Source organism: Castanea sativa, chromosome 5 (genome assembly GCF_040712315.1).
Source record: "Castanea sativa cultivar Marrone di Chiusa Pesio chromosome 5, ASM4071231v1".
Classification (NCBI taxonomy): Eukaryota; Viridiplantae; Streptophyta; class Magnoliopsida; order Fagales; family Fagaceae; genus Castanea; species Castanea sativa.
In genome coordinates this window covers 75,495,293-75,509,775 of record NC_134017.1, presented here as the reverse complement: position 1 = coordinate 75,509,775, position 14,483 = coordinate 75,495,293, and the positions used below count along the sequence as shown (strand labels likewise).

The 14,483-nt window shown below is 33.8% G+C and overlaps 1 protein-coding gene across 1 annotated transcript; it reads left to right on the top strand.

Annotated features, from left to right (window-relative positions):
* The first annotated feature begins 4,446 nt into the window (after positions 1–4,446).
* Positions 4,447–8,395, top strand: LOC142637315 (putative F-box protein At1g49610). Its single transcript, XM_075811589.1, has 3 exons — positions 4,447–5,736; positions 6,379–6,561; positions 7,764–8,395. The coding sequence occupies exons 1-3, from the start codon at positions 4,555–4,557 to the stop codon at positions 8,073–8,075; spliced, it is 1,677 nt and encodes a 558-aa protein (XP_075667704.1). The 5' UTR covers positions 4,447–4,554; the 3' UTR covers positions 8,076–8,395.
* Positions 8,396–14,483: the final 6,088 nt, after the last annotated feature.

The following is a 14,483-nucleotide window of genomic DNA, read 5'->3' as shown; positions in this document are numbered from 1 at the left end:
TTTTTAATAAGATAGAATGTGTGATGATATTTTTTATTAGGTAATTTTTATTTTATTTATTTTTGAGAAACATGTGGTGATTTTTATTAAGTATATGTGATTTTTTTTTAATTTTATAGTTCATTAATATTAGATTCTTATATTTTGCACTCATTAACTCAATTGACACAAAGATTAAAAAACTTAAGTAGACACATGGCACAAGATTAAGTGGATAATTATGGTGTAATTCCCACATAAATTTAGACACATGGCGTAAAATTGGATTATAATTTCAAATTCTAATTCAATTTTCTCTAAATTTTACCTATTAATATATATATATATATATATGACTTATAAATTTGAATTTCTTTTAGTTATATGATTATGTTTTTTATTGTTTATTATATTGAACTCATTGTTTTCTACAGTAAATTAACTAATTTTACACAAAAATTTAAAAATTTAGATTAGATGGGATATGTAGCACAAAACTAAACTCTATTTGAAATTCAATTTTTACACTAAATTAACTCACTTGGCACAAAATTAGACTCTAATTGAATTCCAATTTGAAATTTAATTGGATTTTCCCTCTGCTTTACCTATTATTATTATTATTATTATTATTATTATTATTATTATTATTATTATTATTATTATTATTATTATTATTATTATTATTATTATTATTATTATTATTATTATTATTATTATTATTATATATAGATTTCCTAAAATAAATAAATAAATAACCCATCATATTTAGGTAACTCAAATAGTAGAAGACATAAATTTAGCATTTAATAAAATAGATGGACATGTGGCATATTTTTATTTGTGGAGTATATAGTGGAGCATGAAGAATGGAATAGAAGATAAGGGAGTTATTTCATATTATGGTTTCACTGTAATAAAAAAAAAAATATTTGTTATAATAGTTTAAGTCTCAGTTATTATGGTTCCACCTTAATAAGTTCTAATTTATTAGATTAAAATTTTCTAATCTTTAATTTTACACTTTAAACTATAAAATTCTTAATGTAAATGAAAATTTATTTTCTTAAAAATAATAATAATAATTCACACTAAAGTCTTAAAAATACTTACCTAGAACATTTTTTATTTGTAAGTTTAAAAAAACCAAAAACGAGAATCTCAGCATTTGTCACCCACTAATGCATGGGTGGAGTAGTTTTGTTTTTGTATAGAGTGCTTCACAAATCACACAGTCACATATATTCTTTGGAGCACCTTTCTTAGCGCAGATATAGAAGGTCTGCACCTCCCTCCCTCACCCTCTGGCATCATAGTGGCACACCAAATGCATAAATTGGCACGACCGTACTTTTTGTCCGATCCGTTTTGTTAGAGGGTGAAAAAGTTGAAGGATAGAAAATAATGGAATGATAAGAAAAATTTTAATTTTTCTCATTTTTGTTTGGTTGAGAGTAGAAATCTAGAGGAATAAAAAAATAAGTTTGTATAAATTTGCTCATATATACTTGTTAAGCAATGATGCCCAATTAAAACAGAGATATAGGGTGTAATCACAGCCTACACAAAAAACCAATTAGTATCTTAGTCTGATAATAAAAAGCTATCATAAGGAGGCAAGAGCGAACACCATATGTTAAAACTCTAAAAAAAAAATCCAAAAGTGACAAGCAAGCAAAAAATAATAATAATAATAATAATCACCCAAATTTATTAAAAAAAATCATGTCAAGAAAAAAAAAATCACTGTCTTGTTAAAAAAAAGAAAAAAAAGAAAAGAAAAACAAAGCAAATCAATGTCATGCCCATGCCCCCCCCCCCCAAAAGAAAAAAAAGAAAAAGAGGTTGCATGTCCTAGGAAAGCAAAAGAAAAAAAAAAAAACAAAAACAAAGCAAATCAATATCATGCCCATCCCCCCCCCCCCCCCAAAAAGAAAAAGAGGTTGCGTGTCCTAGGAAAGCAAAAGGAAAAAAAGAAAAAGAAAAACAAAGCAAATCAATGTCATGCCAATGGCTCCCCCCCCAACCAAAAAAAACAAAACGAGGCTGTGTGTCCTAGGAAAGCAAAAGGAAAAAAAAGAAAAAGAAAAACAAAGCAAATCAATGTCATGCCCATGGCCCTCCCCCCAACCAAAAAAAAAGAAAAAAAGAAAAAGATGTCGCGTGTCCTAGGAAAGCAAAAGAAAAAAGCAAATCAATGTCATGCCCATGCCCATGCCCCCACCCCCCCAAAAAAAGAAAAAGAGGTTGCGTGTCCTAGGAAAGCAAAAGAAAAAAAAAAGGAGAAAAAAAGAAAGAAAAAAGAAAGGTAGAGCCAACTTTCCCAGGAAAGAAAAAGCTTAAAAAAAAAAAAGCAATTGGGAGCATTTGTTGTTAATCAAGTAACAATGCATTTGGAAAGGCTGGAGGAGAGAGAAAGAGAAGATAAATGAGAAGAAATATAGTCTTTTCCTTTGTATGGGTACCATGGAAAAAATAAAAGAGAAAAAACTATTCCACTGGGCTCACATACATGCAATTTTGAAGGGTCCGTTTCATTGAAGGGTGGAAAAGTGGGAAGATAGATAATGTTGGGAGAAAGAAAAAGTAAGATGATAGAAAAGATTTTAATTTCTCTCATTTTTGTTTGATTGAGAGTGAAAAAGTAGAGGATGGAAAAAATGAGCTTGTATAAATTTATTCATATACCTTTGTTAAAAAAGGATGTCTAATTAAAATAGATATATGGGGTTCAATCCCCGCCTATATCAAAAATTGATTAATGCATTGATCTAATGATAAAGAGCTATTATCAGGAGGCTAGAGCGGACGCCATAGATTAAAGCTCTTTAAAAAAAAAAGTGATAATCAAGCAAAAAACAAAATAATCACCCAAATTTATTAAAAAATAAAAATCATGTCAAGAGAAAAAAAAATTGCATCTAGTTAAACAAAAAAAGAAAAAAGAAAAACAAGGCAAATCATTGTCATGCCATCCCCCCCCCCCCCCTTCCCCTTCCCCTTCCCCTTCCCACAAAAAAAGGAGAAAAAAAAGAGCCAACTTTGCCCACAGGGAAGCAAAAGCTTAAAATAAAAAAAATAAAGCAATTTGGGGGTATTTGAGGATGAAGAGAATACCTAGCTCCAGACGAAGAAGGCCTAAAGATGCGGGAGGACTCCTAGACAAGTCGCTGGACGAAAAATGTCAAAGGAGAAAATTTAGGAAATGTGAAAGGGTAAGAGAGGAATTCTACTATTTATAGGCAGCGACAGTTGGTATCCAAAATGACGCGACCAACCAGAAGACACCTCGTGGCATTTTCCTAAAAAAGTTAAATTGACGCGACAAGTCAATTAATGAGATTATGACATGTGGCATAACTTGAAACAGTGAAATTTGACCAAAGTAATGATGACATGTGGCATGACCATTAACTACTGAAATAATGATGTGTGTCAAAGTCAACAATAAATACTACAGTACTCTGGATGACCCTTGGACAAGGGGGCAATTGATGGTGAACTAAAAATTGAACCATCTCCAGTTCGTCCACAAGAGTCGTCCAGAGCAAGTAAGGTTAGCCTAACATAGGAAGGTCGTCCATTGTCAAACAGTTGTCCGTGGGCAAGAGGGTTGTCCATGATGAAAACACCTGGACAATCTCTCAACACTTAAGAAATTTCAAAATGGATTTATGTACGAAAGTTAATAGTTTGGACAATGTTCTACTATTTTGAAGTATGAGCAAAATTCTTATTCATTTTTATAACTTTCAACTAAGTACTTAACTTCTAATGACAATTGTGGAAGATAAAATTAAACATTCTAAGGTCTATAGCTGTTGTAGAAGTTAAGTCTAAACATTTTAACTTCCACATACGTGGAGGAAGTTACTAAACAAGTAACCACTCTAAAGTCCACTATATAAGGATTTATCTATATCGAATGAAAGCAAGTTTCCAATACTCCTAAAAAGTTGGAATTCTTAAGTTCTAGAGAAAAAACTAACTTAAGAATCGGATGGTTCTTGGCCAGTTTACCCCGGTCTCCTTTGATCTTGTGTCTTTTTCTTTTCTGGCCTTTCAAACAATTACTAGCCTATTAAAGCCCGGAACATTCAGCCTATTAATTTTCTATGCATCATCAGAATATATACTATCTTCAATTCTTTTAGGACTTTTTTTTCTCTTCCCACTGTTAAAATACTTAACCTTAAAAAAAAACTATAAAATTCTTAAAGTAGATGAAAATTTATTTCCATAAAAATAATACTGTAATAACAATTCACACCAAAGTCTTAAAAATACTTACCTAGAACAGTTTTTTTATATGTAAGTTTAAAAAAACCAAAAACGAGAATCTCAGCACTTGTCAGTTGTCACCCACTTATGCTATAGAGTGCCTAGGGCTCCTACGCTTATCAAATTAAAAATAATAAAAAGCTCAGTCGCTTGAGTGCTTCACAGATCACACAGAAACATTGTATACTTTCAGTGAGTCTTTTTCCTAATGTACGGCCCTGATTAATTGTGTCTATTACAAAGAAGAATAGAAAGGTAAAGAATCTCACATAGCTATTCACTTCTGATGTGAGAATGGAGGAGGCTGAAAGCTCTGCTTCTATCGACAGCTTCTATGACCGATACTATCCCACCAATAATTCTGAAGAAGAAGAAGAAGAAGATGAAGTAGATCATCGAACCAAAAGCCGCAAACATGCACCAATCTTAGAAAAAGGTAAAGATCGAATCAGTACCTTAACTGACACCATCCTCCTCAGCATCCTCTCCTTCTTGCTCACCGAAGACGCTATCAAAACAGGCGTTTTATCCAAAAGATGGGCCTATCTTTGGACCTCCGTTCCCTCTCTCAGTTTCGAACTCGGAGACCCTCACTCCGGTGGATATTACAGCCCACACGTCGCCATGGACGATTCCGCCAGCGAAGTAGATACCATGGACGATTTCGCCAGAAAACGAGATACCATGGACGATTTCATCAGTGCCGTAGATCACACCCTGCTTTTACACAGGGCTCCTAAACTCACAAACTTCTCAGTTCGATTCAGGTACTCGACAAAGCTAAAGGCTGATTACCTCGATCGTTGGGTTCGTTTCGCCACAACTGCCAAAGTAAGCCAACTTAGTCTACATTTATTTGTAACACATATTAATGATATCGGTCTTGGCAGATACGAATTGCCTCAGCATCTCTACGCCAATGAGTTTGTTTCTGAATTCAATTTTAGTTACTGCAAAATATTCCCTAATGGGTTACTAGATTGGAGTTCACTCAAGCACTTGTGTATTGGGCAATCGGCCTTGTGCGAAGATGTGATAAGGGAAGTGTTAATGGGTAGTCCTAGACTTGAATCCTTGGAATTGCATGATTGTTGGGAGTTTAAGCGGTTGGATATAGTGTCCGAGAGTTTGAGAAAGTTGGTGATAGATAGCTATGTGATAAATATGTTGGGAGGTGAAGTCCGTGAGTTGGAATTGGAAATTGTGGCTCCAAAGATCCATTCTTTGGAAATTCTGGGTAATTTTGAAAAGATTAAGTGTCGGATAAAGGATGTGTCGGCATTAGTTGAGGCTAAACTCGATTTTGACGTGCGGAAGAGTCGTAATGGTTATTATGAGGATGATTACCGCGCCTACTATTATGAGGATTATTATGAGGAGAAGGAAGGTTATAAAGAGTACCAAGACATTGTGAGAGACATTCTTGACAGTTTGCATCATGTCAAGAAACTCACTGTTGGCAATTGGTGTCTCATGGTTAGTTTTCTTTAATAACTCTCTTTGTTTCGTTTGTTTTTCTTGATTGCTAATGTTGATTTCTACTTGCAGAGATTAAGGTTGTATCTTTTATTGTTGGTAATGTCATTGCTTGGCTATATAAATTAAATAATGCACAGCATCTATTGCATTTTTAGTGGCAAGTTATTGCACTATTTGATTTTGCTTTAAATATTTTATATTACTACCAAAAGGAAAAATCACCATACTCTCTATTGTGAGTTGGGCTTGGAGGCTAAGGCTCTTGTTGTTGCGAGTTAGGCTTTTTCTCTGGAGCATCTTGATTTTAATCCAAGTTGTAATCAATCAACAATTAAAGGACCTGATATTACTGGTCCAATTTCATGGGTTCAACTTTTGAGTTAGAGACACCTACTTTTAGTTTTATGATAAGATGTAGGGCACATGTTTTAGTGCCAAATAATGATTCATCTTGATAATCTGTCAGCTCTAAATCAAGGTCTTGGTGCATAAAGTATATATTGACATTTATGTAACTTAGCTTTCCGTAACACATGTTAGATAATTTGTTCTGCTTATGTATTTTACAATCGATCATGTTATTTGTTCTTAGATTCACTTTAGCTTATTGTGTTTTACATCTTGCTTTGATGGACCTAGATTGTATCTATAATGTCGGTGAAACATCTGCCTTCTCCATTGCCAAAGTGCCAATGTTTAACAATTGTAACAAGCATGGAAAAATGGAGCCTTCCTGGCATTGGAATCCTACTTCAAAGTTCGCCTTACGTGGAGACATTGAATATTGACTTCCCACTCTCCTTCGTTTGGACACCGTTAGCGGTATGTTTTCTTGGACCAGTTTCCCAAATGTCATATCAAAGGAACTTTAATGAAGGGTTAATTCTAATCATTAATATATATATATAATTTAGTTCAATGGGTCTATCTATTTACGGGGTCAAAATGATCCAGTGAATTCTTGACGTAAAGAGTAAATGATTGTTGACTTTTTGAACATTGAAGTGATTGTTTTGTGAACTATTTACACAAAACCCTCTCTTTGATAATACATCTTCCTTCTTACAACAAGACATCAGTAATAGGCTAATAGTTTTGAGTAAAAGTCATTCAGGGCCAAAGTTTTTATACCGGATTTCAGGCATAGACAACGAGAAGACTTCTTCACTTAAATTTAATATAATATTTTTAAGTGTCAAGAGGCAATTCTCTAAGCTTCAAGTTTCTGGACATTGGCTATTCTAATGGTCTATTGATCCTTATTTTGGATTTATTTGAGTTTAGTGATTTGGGTTGGGGTTCAAAGTAAAAATCCATGTTCGACTAGGAATACGTATTGGATAGTTTGCTTTCTATTCAAGAATTATTATTATTAATGTTATTATTATTATTTTCTTTTTCATTTTCTCCATAAGTGGTGAAGCTTTGTTTGAAATTTCATAGGAGGTGTGATGCTTAGAAGTTCCTTTCTCTCTAAATTTTTTCAGCAACTTGAAACCTAGCATTCATACATTGATTAGGATTTGGTTGGGTCCATTGCTGTGCATTGGACCCGTCAAGATTATTACATGCTGTCAAAAGTAAACAAGTATCATAATTCTTACGGGTCCGGTGCATTGGAGTCTTGGCCCTAATCTTTACCCATTGATGTATCACCCTCTAAACTCTAAAATCCAAAATCACCTATCCATCAAAATAGCCTCAATTACCCCATGAAAAGGCTAAATACTATGCATGAGTAACTTTTCATAGCAACCCAAGTTTCAGTTGTTCCCTTTTGTTGGATCTCCAAATCCTACTATTCATTTTGTCATTAGAAACCCTTATTATCCTTTTTCCTAGCCTTTTGCCTTCCAAAACCTAATTATAAATTCTTAAAATCCTAGATGTCCAAAGTTGATTCAAGAATTCCAAATTTGATTTGGCTTTGCTCCCTTCTTTTATGTCAACTCCGTTATAACATAACAAGATATCATAATTTAATAGTGAACTTCAAAATGGGTTAATGTACTTTTATTTTGCAGTTTCTAGTAAGAAGATATGATGAAGTGGACCATTGGAAATCAAAGGAGATCTATTTCAAGTTTTTGTTACGATGCCTCAAGTTTATCAAGATCAAGCTTTTTCTTTTTAAAGAAATCCACGCAAAGGAATTCACTTTCTTGGTACAATTTCTACTTACAGATGCAAATGTGTTGGAGAAGATGGTTATCACTAACTTTGTGCATATGCGAAATATATCGCCTAATAGGCTATTGAAATCTCTACAAGTGGCTCTAATGTTGTTAAGCTTCCCTAGATCCTCTCCTCATGCAGTGGTTATGTTACCATATTAGGGTCGCAAAATTGAACACAACCTACAAACTTGACACGACAAGAAATTAGCAGGTTATAGGTTGATATTTAATAAGTTTGTATTATATTTGGGTTAACACGATTAACTTGTTTAATAAATGGGTTGGGTTAGTGTACAACGTACGAAATCTGTTTGATCTGTTTAATTAAATGACATTTTATCAATATATCCTTTAAACTTAAAGTATATGAACTTATTAGTAGTTGTGGTTTATTTTCTTTGACATATTGTAATTGATTATTTGTGATATTGAGATATGATTTAGTTTTGAATGATTATTTGTGACGCAGTTACTTATTAGTTTTGAATTTTATATTAGAAAATATTTATTTGCTTGTTTTTTCATATATATTTTTTTCATTTTGATAAAATTTGGTAAACAGGTGGATACGATTGACCTGTTTAGGTTATGTTAGGGTTGAGAAATCTTGACCCGTTTAATAAATATGTTAGGTTAGGGATGACTTATATAATCAAATATTCAAAAGTTGATATGACACGAATTCGACAGGCGAACACGAATTGCTACCCCTATTTGTATATCTATAAAATCATTTTAAGTCTTTTGATCCTCTTAAACAATCAAACTCGCATAAATACTATTTATTTATGTAGATTATTCAGGTTCAATAAACTCAAATTTTGCTATGAGTTTGCTCTAAGTTATGATTTCATATACATATGTTTTCTCAGTGATGTTAAGCTTTCCTTTGGATATATTCATTGTTAATGTCAATGGTTATGTTGCTTATAAAGTTTTCCATTTGATGTTTATCACTTTCCTGTTTTAAACTTTCAATAACATTGTTTGATACACTTACTTTAATACTCTGTAAAATTGAGTGATGCTAAAGTTACTAGTATAATTTTATTACCTAAGTCTTAGAAATGCTACGCTTTTAACATGCTACAAGTTTTAGTGTTTTACTATAAAAAAAAAAAATTATATGGCAAGTATATAATTGGTGACACTTTAACATAATAAATGAATGTTTAAACCAATTTTATTTTTTAAATTGGTGACGCTTCAATTTGCAAGAGTTTTATGGTAAAATTTGTAGTAGCTCTAACATTGTTCAAGCGAATTAGTTATATTAAACGTAAGAATAATGTATTTTAAATAATACAGGTTGTAATACATAAAAATTAAGTAGTTTGATGTAAAAAAAAAAACTAAATATTATTTAAATGGTATTTGAAAATAAAAAGTCACATTTAAAGTTTAGCCCTTAAGTCTAAAATTGTGCCCTGATTATATTCTATATTTTGTTAAACTTTCTAGTATATTAATGAATTATTACTTAATAAATGTTGCTACAACTACAAGTAATACAGTTTTTACTAAGTTGTGCTTACAAACTAGGTGTCACTAATTATGACAAAACATTTCATACATTCTTAGTATATTTACAATAGTACATGTCACACGTTCTTAGTATATTCTTAGGGTCTATTTGAAATCCGCTTATTTTGCTGAAACTGAAAACTTTTTGCTGAAAATATTGTAGATAAAGGTAATAGTTAGCTGAAATAGTATAGTGGGACCTATCGATAATACCAAAAAGTGCAGTGAAACCCATGAATAATAGTAAAAATAAGCTGAATCATAAAATAAAGCATTTTTTCAATTTTGAGCCAAACATACACTTAGTACATTTATATTGTAAAATCTGTAGTACATATTTCATTTTCCTTAGATCGATTAATTTTTTATTGAGAGGAATTAATTATTATTTACTAGCTAATATCCCCATCTAGTGCATTTTCCAAAATTTTGTAAGAAATTATCCTAGTAACCCATTGGGTTCATCAATAATATTATAAGCTGCAATTATAGTCTCTGTAAATTACTCCACGTGATAGGAGTGTATGTAATCTATAATCTCTTTTTCGCTTATGGGATATATGTTATTTTAAAAAACCAATCAAAATTCAGAGAAGACACCAACCAAAGGGAGAAGAAGATGATCCATGGGGTTGGGTGCAGTTGACAGGTTGAAATTAAAGGACAACTTTTACAGTGCGTAGAATTTCTTGTCTATGTCAGATGAGATGGCATTAAGGGTTAAGTAAAAACAGGATAAAATCAAAGTGTTGCTTAGTTTAGTGGAAAAAAAAAAAGAAAAAAAGAAGAAAAGAAAAGAGAAAAAGCCTTCAAACTATAAACTAAAGAAAACAAATAGTCATTATTACCTTGTAATTGATATTTAGACTAAAAACCATGAACTAGAGAATACAAAGAGTCATTATCTTTTAATTTGTGCCTATCTAGGAAACAAAAATTTATTATCTTTTAATTAATGTTTAGTCTTAAAACGATGAACCAAATAATGAAAAGAGTTTTTATTTTTATTTTTTTTATGAATGAAAAATCTTCATTAACAAGAGAAGCAACGAAAAAAACAACTAGATGCCAACTTCATCCCACACAATAGAGGCAAAATTAGGGGGACAACAGCCAATATCAAAAGAACTAAAAAAATTACAAGACAAGGACCACTTTGCTAGAGAATGGGCTACCATATTGGCTAATCTAGGAGCCCAAGAGACAAAAACATTAGAGATAGCATATAGCAAGATCTGCATCTCCATAACTTTGGACCTAATTCTCCATGGGGAAGCTTGACTTGGATTAAGAAGAGCATCACAACATATCTTGGAGTCAGTCTCAATATAAATACCCTCAACTTCCAACTTGGCTGCCAACAACAAAGCTCATTTAACTGCTTCAGCTTCAACTTGAAGAGGGAGGGTGGTATTCACCTTTTGTGAGCAAGCAAAGACCAACCTCCCTCTCCAATCTCTCGCCACTGTAGCAACAGTAGAAAAATTTATTCCAATTGTAGCATCCACATTAATTTTATTTGAAAAACGCCTAAGAAGTGACCGTGCATGAAGCAACTCTGCTGGTCTCATAGAAATCTTCTCAACAGATTTGGAATTTTTAAATTTTACAAGGAGCCTCCCAATTCTAGAAGATAAGTCATCAATGCTTAAGGGGAGATTTTCAAAATGAACCCGATTCCTCAACTTCTGAATTCCATCATAAAGAATAGCTCCAAACAACAAAAATTCATTTATCTAATCAAGATTCAAACTACCCAAGAAAGGGGGGGAGAAAAGAAATTGAATGAGCTCTAAGGTTGAAGAAAACCCAAGAGCATCTGACCTCACTCCCCACTGACTATTGAACCAAAGAGCCTTTGCCATCGGGCACAAAGCAAAAAGATGGATTGAGGACTCGACTTTTGCCTTACAAAGGGGACAACTCATCTCCAAAATAAAAATATTTGGCTAAATTGGCCTTAGTAGGCAAACAATCAGCTATAATTATCCAAATTAGTATTTTAAGCCTTTCATGAAGATTGGATTTCCAAATTTGATTCCAGAGCGGCTCAGGTGATTGACTAGATGAGAAACCCCAACAAAACCAATAAGTAGATTTAACAGTCAAATCTCCAGAGCTTGTGGGGGTCCATGTCCACCCATCCTCAACAATACAAGAAGATAGTGGAATTTTTAAAATTAATTCAATTTCTGAATCCTCAAACTATTGCTTCAGCTTGTGAATATCACAGGCATTATGATCAAAATTTAGAAGTTGAGAAACCAACAGTATCTCATTTGGGTTAACCCTAGCTTTGGGCTTAGGAATAAATCCCTGAAGATGTGGAATCTAAGGGTCATCCCAAATTCTTATGGTATTGCCATCACCCACAATCATACAAGCTACCTTAGAGAAGAGGTGCTTTACTCCTTTTAAGCTTTTCCAGATTAGAGAAGAGTTACCTTGGGAGATATGGGACAGCCAATTGTGTCTGATTTTGTATTTAGCTCTAAGAACATTAACACAAAGACAATTCTTTCCAGACAAAATCAACCAGGCAAGTTTTGATAGAAGGGCTTAGTTGAACTCCCATGACTTCCTGAAGCCCAAACCACCTTCCTTTAAAGGTCTACAAAGAGAAGATCAAGAAATAGGAGTCCAAAGATGACTAGACTCCATTTTAGGATTCCCCCAAACTCTTCGGACCACCGAATCCAGTTGGTCACACAAATTCTTGGGGAGTTGTAAGGCAGCCATGGTGTATGTTGGAATAGATTGTGCTACTGATTTAATTAGAATTGCTTTTCTTGCCTAAGATAAATTTTTACTTTTCCAGCCACTAAGTTTGCTCTCTAACCTGTCTTTCACCATCCTGAGGTCTTGGGATCTGCTCTTAGATAAAAACAAAGGAACACCAAGATAGGTGATGCATTGAGGGAGAGAATTAAGACCCCACCAACATTTTATTTGATTGAGAAACTGAGAGCTAACACCTTTAGAAGGGAAAACACCAGACTTCTCCACACTAATTAATTGACCAGACCAAGAACAGTATTTTTCAAGGCACATTTTGAGTGAGGCAAGCTCAGAAATCTTAGCTTTGCAGAAAAGGATAAATAGGTATGAAGAGAGAGGATCCCCCTGTCTAAGGCCACGACTAGGAACAAAGCTTGGACAAATTCCCCCATTAAGTAGCAAGGAATATTGAACAGTGGAGATGCATTGAAATATTAAATTAGAGAACTTATTGCTAAAACTAAAAGCTTTAAGCAACCTCATTAAGAAGCTCTATTCCATTCTGTCATAAGCCTTCTGAAAATCTAGTTTTATCCCCAAGAAACCCTTTTTCTTCTTCATGCGCTTGAAACTATGGACTATCTCTTGAGTAAGGACCACGTTCTCTGTGATCCATCTATTAGGGACAAAGGCAACTTGAGCTGGATCCACTAATCTATTCAATAGAGGCCTAAGCCTACTCACTAGGATTTTTGTTATAATTTTGTAGCACACATTGCAGAGACCAATGGGTCGGAATTGGTTGAAATTGCAAGCCCCATTTCTCTTTGGAATGAGAGATATGTACGTTTGATTGAAGCATTTTAGCATCCAGCCATTTCTGAAGAAACTTTGCGTAGCAAGCACTACTTAATCCCCTACAACTCCCCAGTAATGCTTGTAAAAAGGAGCAGGGAATCCATTAGGGCTTGGGGCCTTTAAGGATATCATCCTAAAAACCACCTTTCTAATTTCATCTCTAGAAGGTATTCTGCAAAGCTCAACATTTTCTTCTTTAGAAATACAGGAATTAATTAAGTTCTCCAACCCTCTAGGGATTTGAGGATTACTAGACTAGTACAAAGAACTGAAACTTCCTTCAAAGTAATCTTGGATGCCAGCTTTATTATTGATCCAAGAACCATCGTCCAATTTAATTTCTGAGATACAATTTCTTCTCTTGCGAATGAGGGTAGATAAACGAAAGAATCTTGAATTTCTATCACTCTCTTTTAACCAAAGTTCCCTAGATTTCTGCTTCCATCTCAACTTTTCCTTGGTCAACCAATCATCTAGCTCAAGATTTAGAGCTGCCTCTAACTCTAGATTCTCTTTAGTGGGAGGCTTCTATTGAATTTCCGCAATATTAGCTTGTGTGGCTTTAATTCTTTCTCTTACAACGCCAAAAACCTCCTTATTCCACTTCCTTAATTCTTTTTGGTCTCTTCCAATTTTCTTGCAAGTCGAAACCCATGAGAACCCTCCAATTCTTCTTGCCAAGCATTCTCAACCACAACTCTACTTCTTTCATCCTTAGTCCACATTGCTTCAAATCTAAAAGGGTGGTTGAGATATTTGGGCCCCAAATGGGTCTCAAGTAGAATAGGGTTATGGTTTGAGTTTGCATTAATTAGATGCTTAACATCAGCCTTGGGAAAAAGAATTTGCCATTCTCGATCATAAAGACATTGATCAAGGCGTTCCTTAATATTTGCTAGACCTTCATGCCTATTAGACTAAGTGAAAGATGGCCCATTAAAACCAAGGTCGATAGCTCCAATGTTTGCCATAAAGTCCCTAGGACAATTAATAGAATTTTCAGGAATAGAGCACCCACCTCTTTTTTTGTTTGCCCTCTTAATACAATTCAAGTCCCCTATAATAATCCAAGGTCCTGAAAAGGAGAGCACCATATTCTCAAGCATCTCCTAAACTATAATCCTTTTATTTCTCCTACAAGGCTCATAGATAGCAAAAAGAAACCATGGCGAATTGGGAGGGTCAGAATACACAAGAGCAGTAATCATAATTTTGTCAGAATTCACAACTTCCAGCTCCACCCCCAAGTTCCAAAATAAAGTAAGCCCACTAGCTCGACCTATTGGCTCCACAAAATAATAATTAGCAAACTTTAATCTAGCTTTGATTTTATTTATTCTTGGAGATTTGGATTTAGTTTCTAACAGGAAGGCTATCTCTAGGTTAGATTCACGGATATGCTCCCTAAGACCTCTAACTGTCAGAGCTTTGCCTACACCCCGAAAGTTCCAAGCTAGAGTCCTCATG

Bases quoted from the DNA above. Each gene is read 5' to 3' on its own strand.
- LOC142637315 (XM_075811589.1), top strand. From the start codon at position 4,555: ATGGAGGAGGCTGAAAGCTCTGCTTCTATCGACAGCTTCTATGACCGA. The intron at 5,737-6,378 runs GTTAGTTTTCTT...TGATGGACCTAG, and splicing joins TTGGCAATTGGTGTCTCATG to ATTGTATCTATAATGTCGGT. The intron at 6,562-7,763 runs GTATGTTTTCTT...TTTATTTTGCAG, and splicing joins TCGTTTGGACACCGTTAGCG to TTTCTAGTAAGAAGATATGA.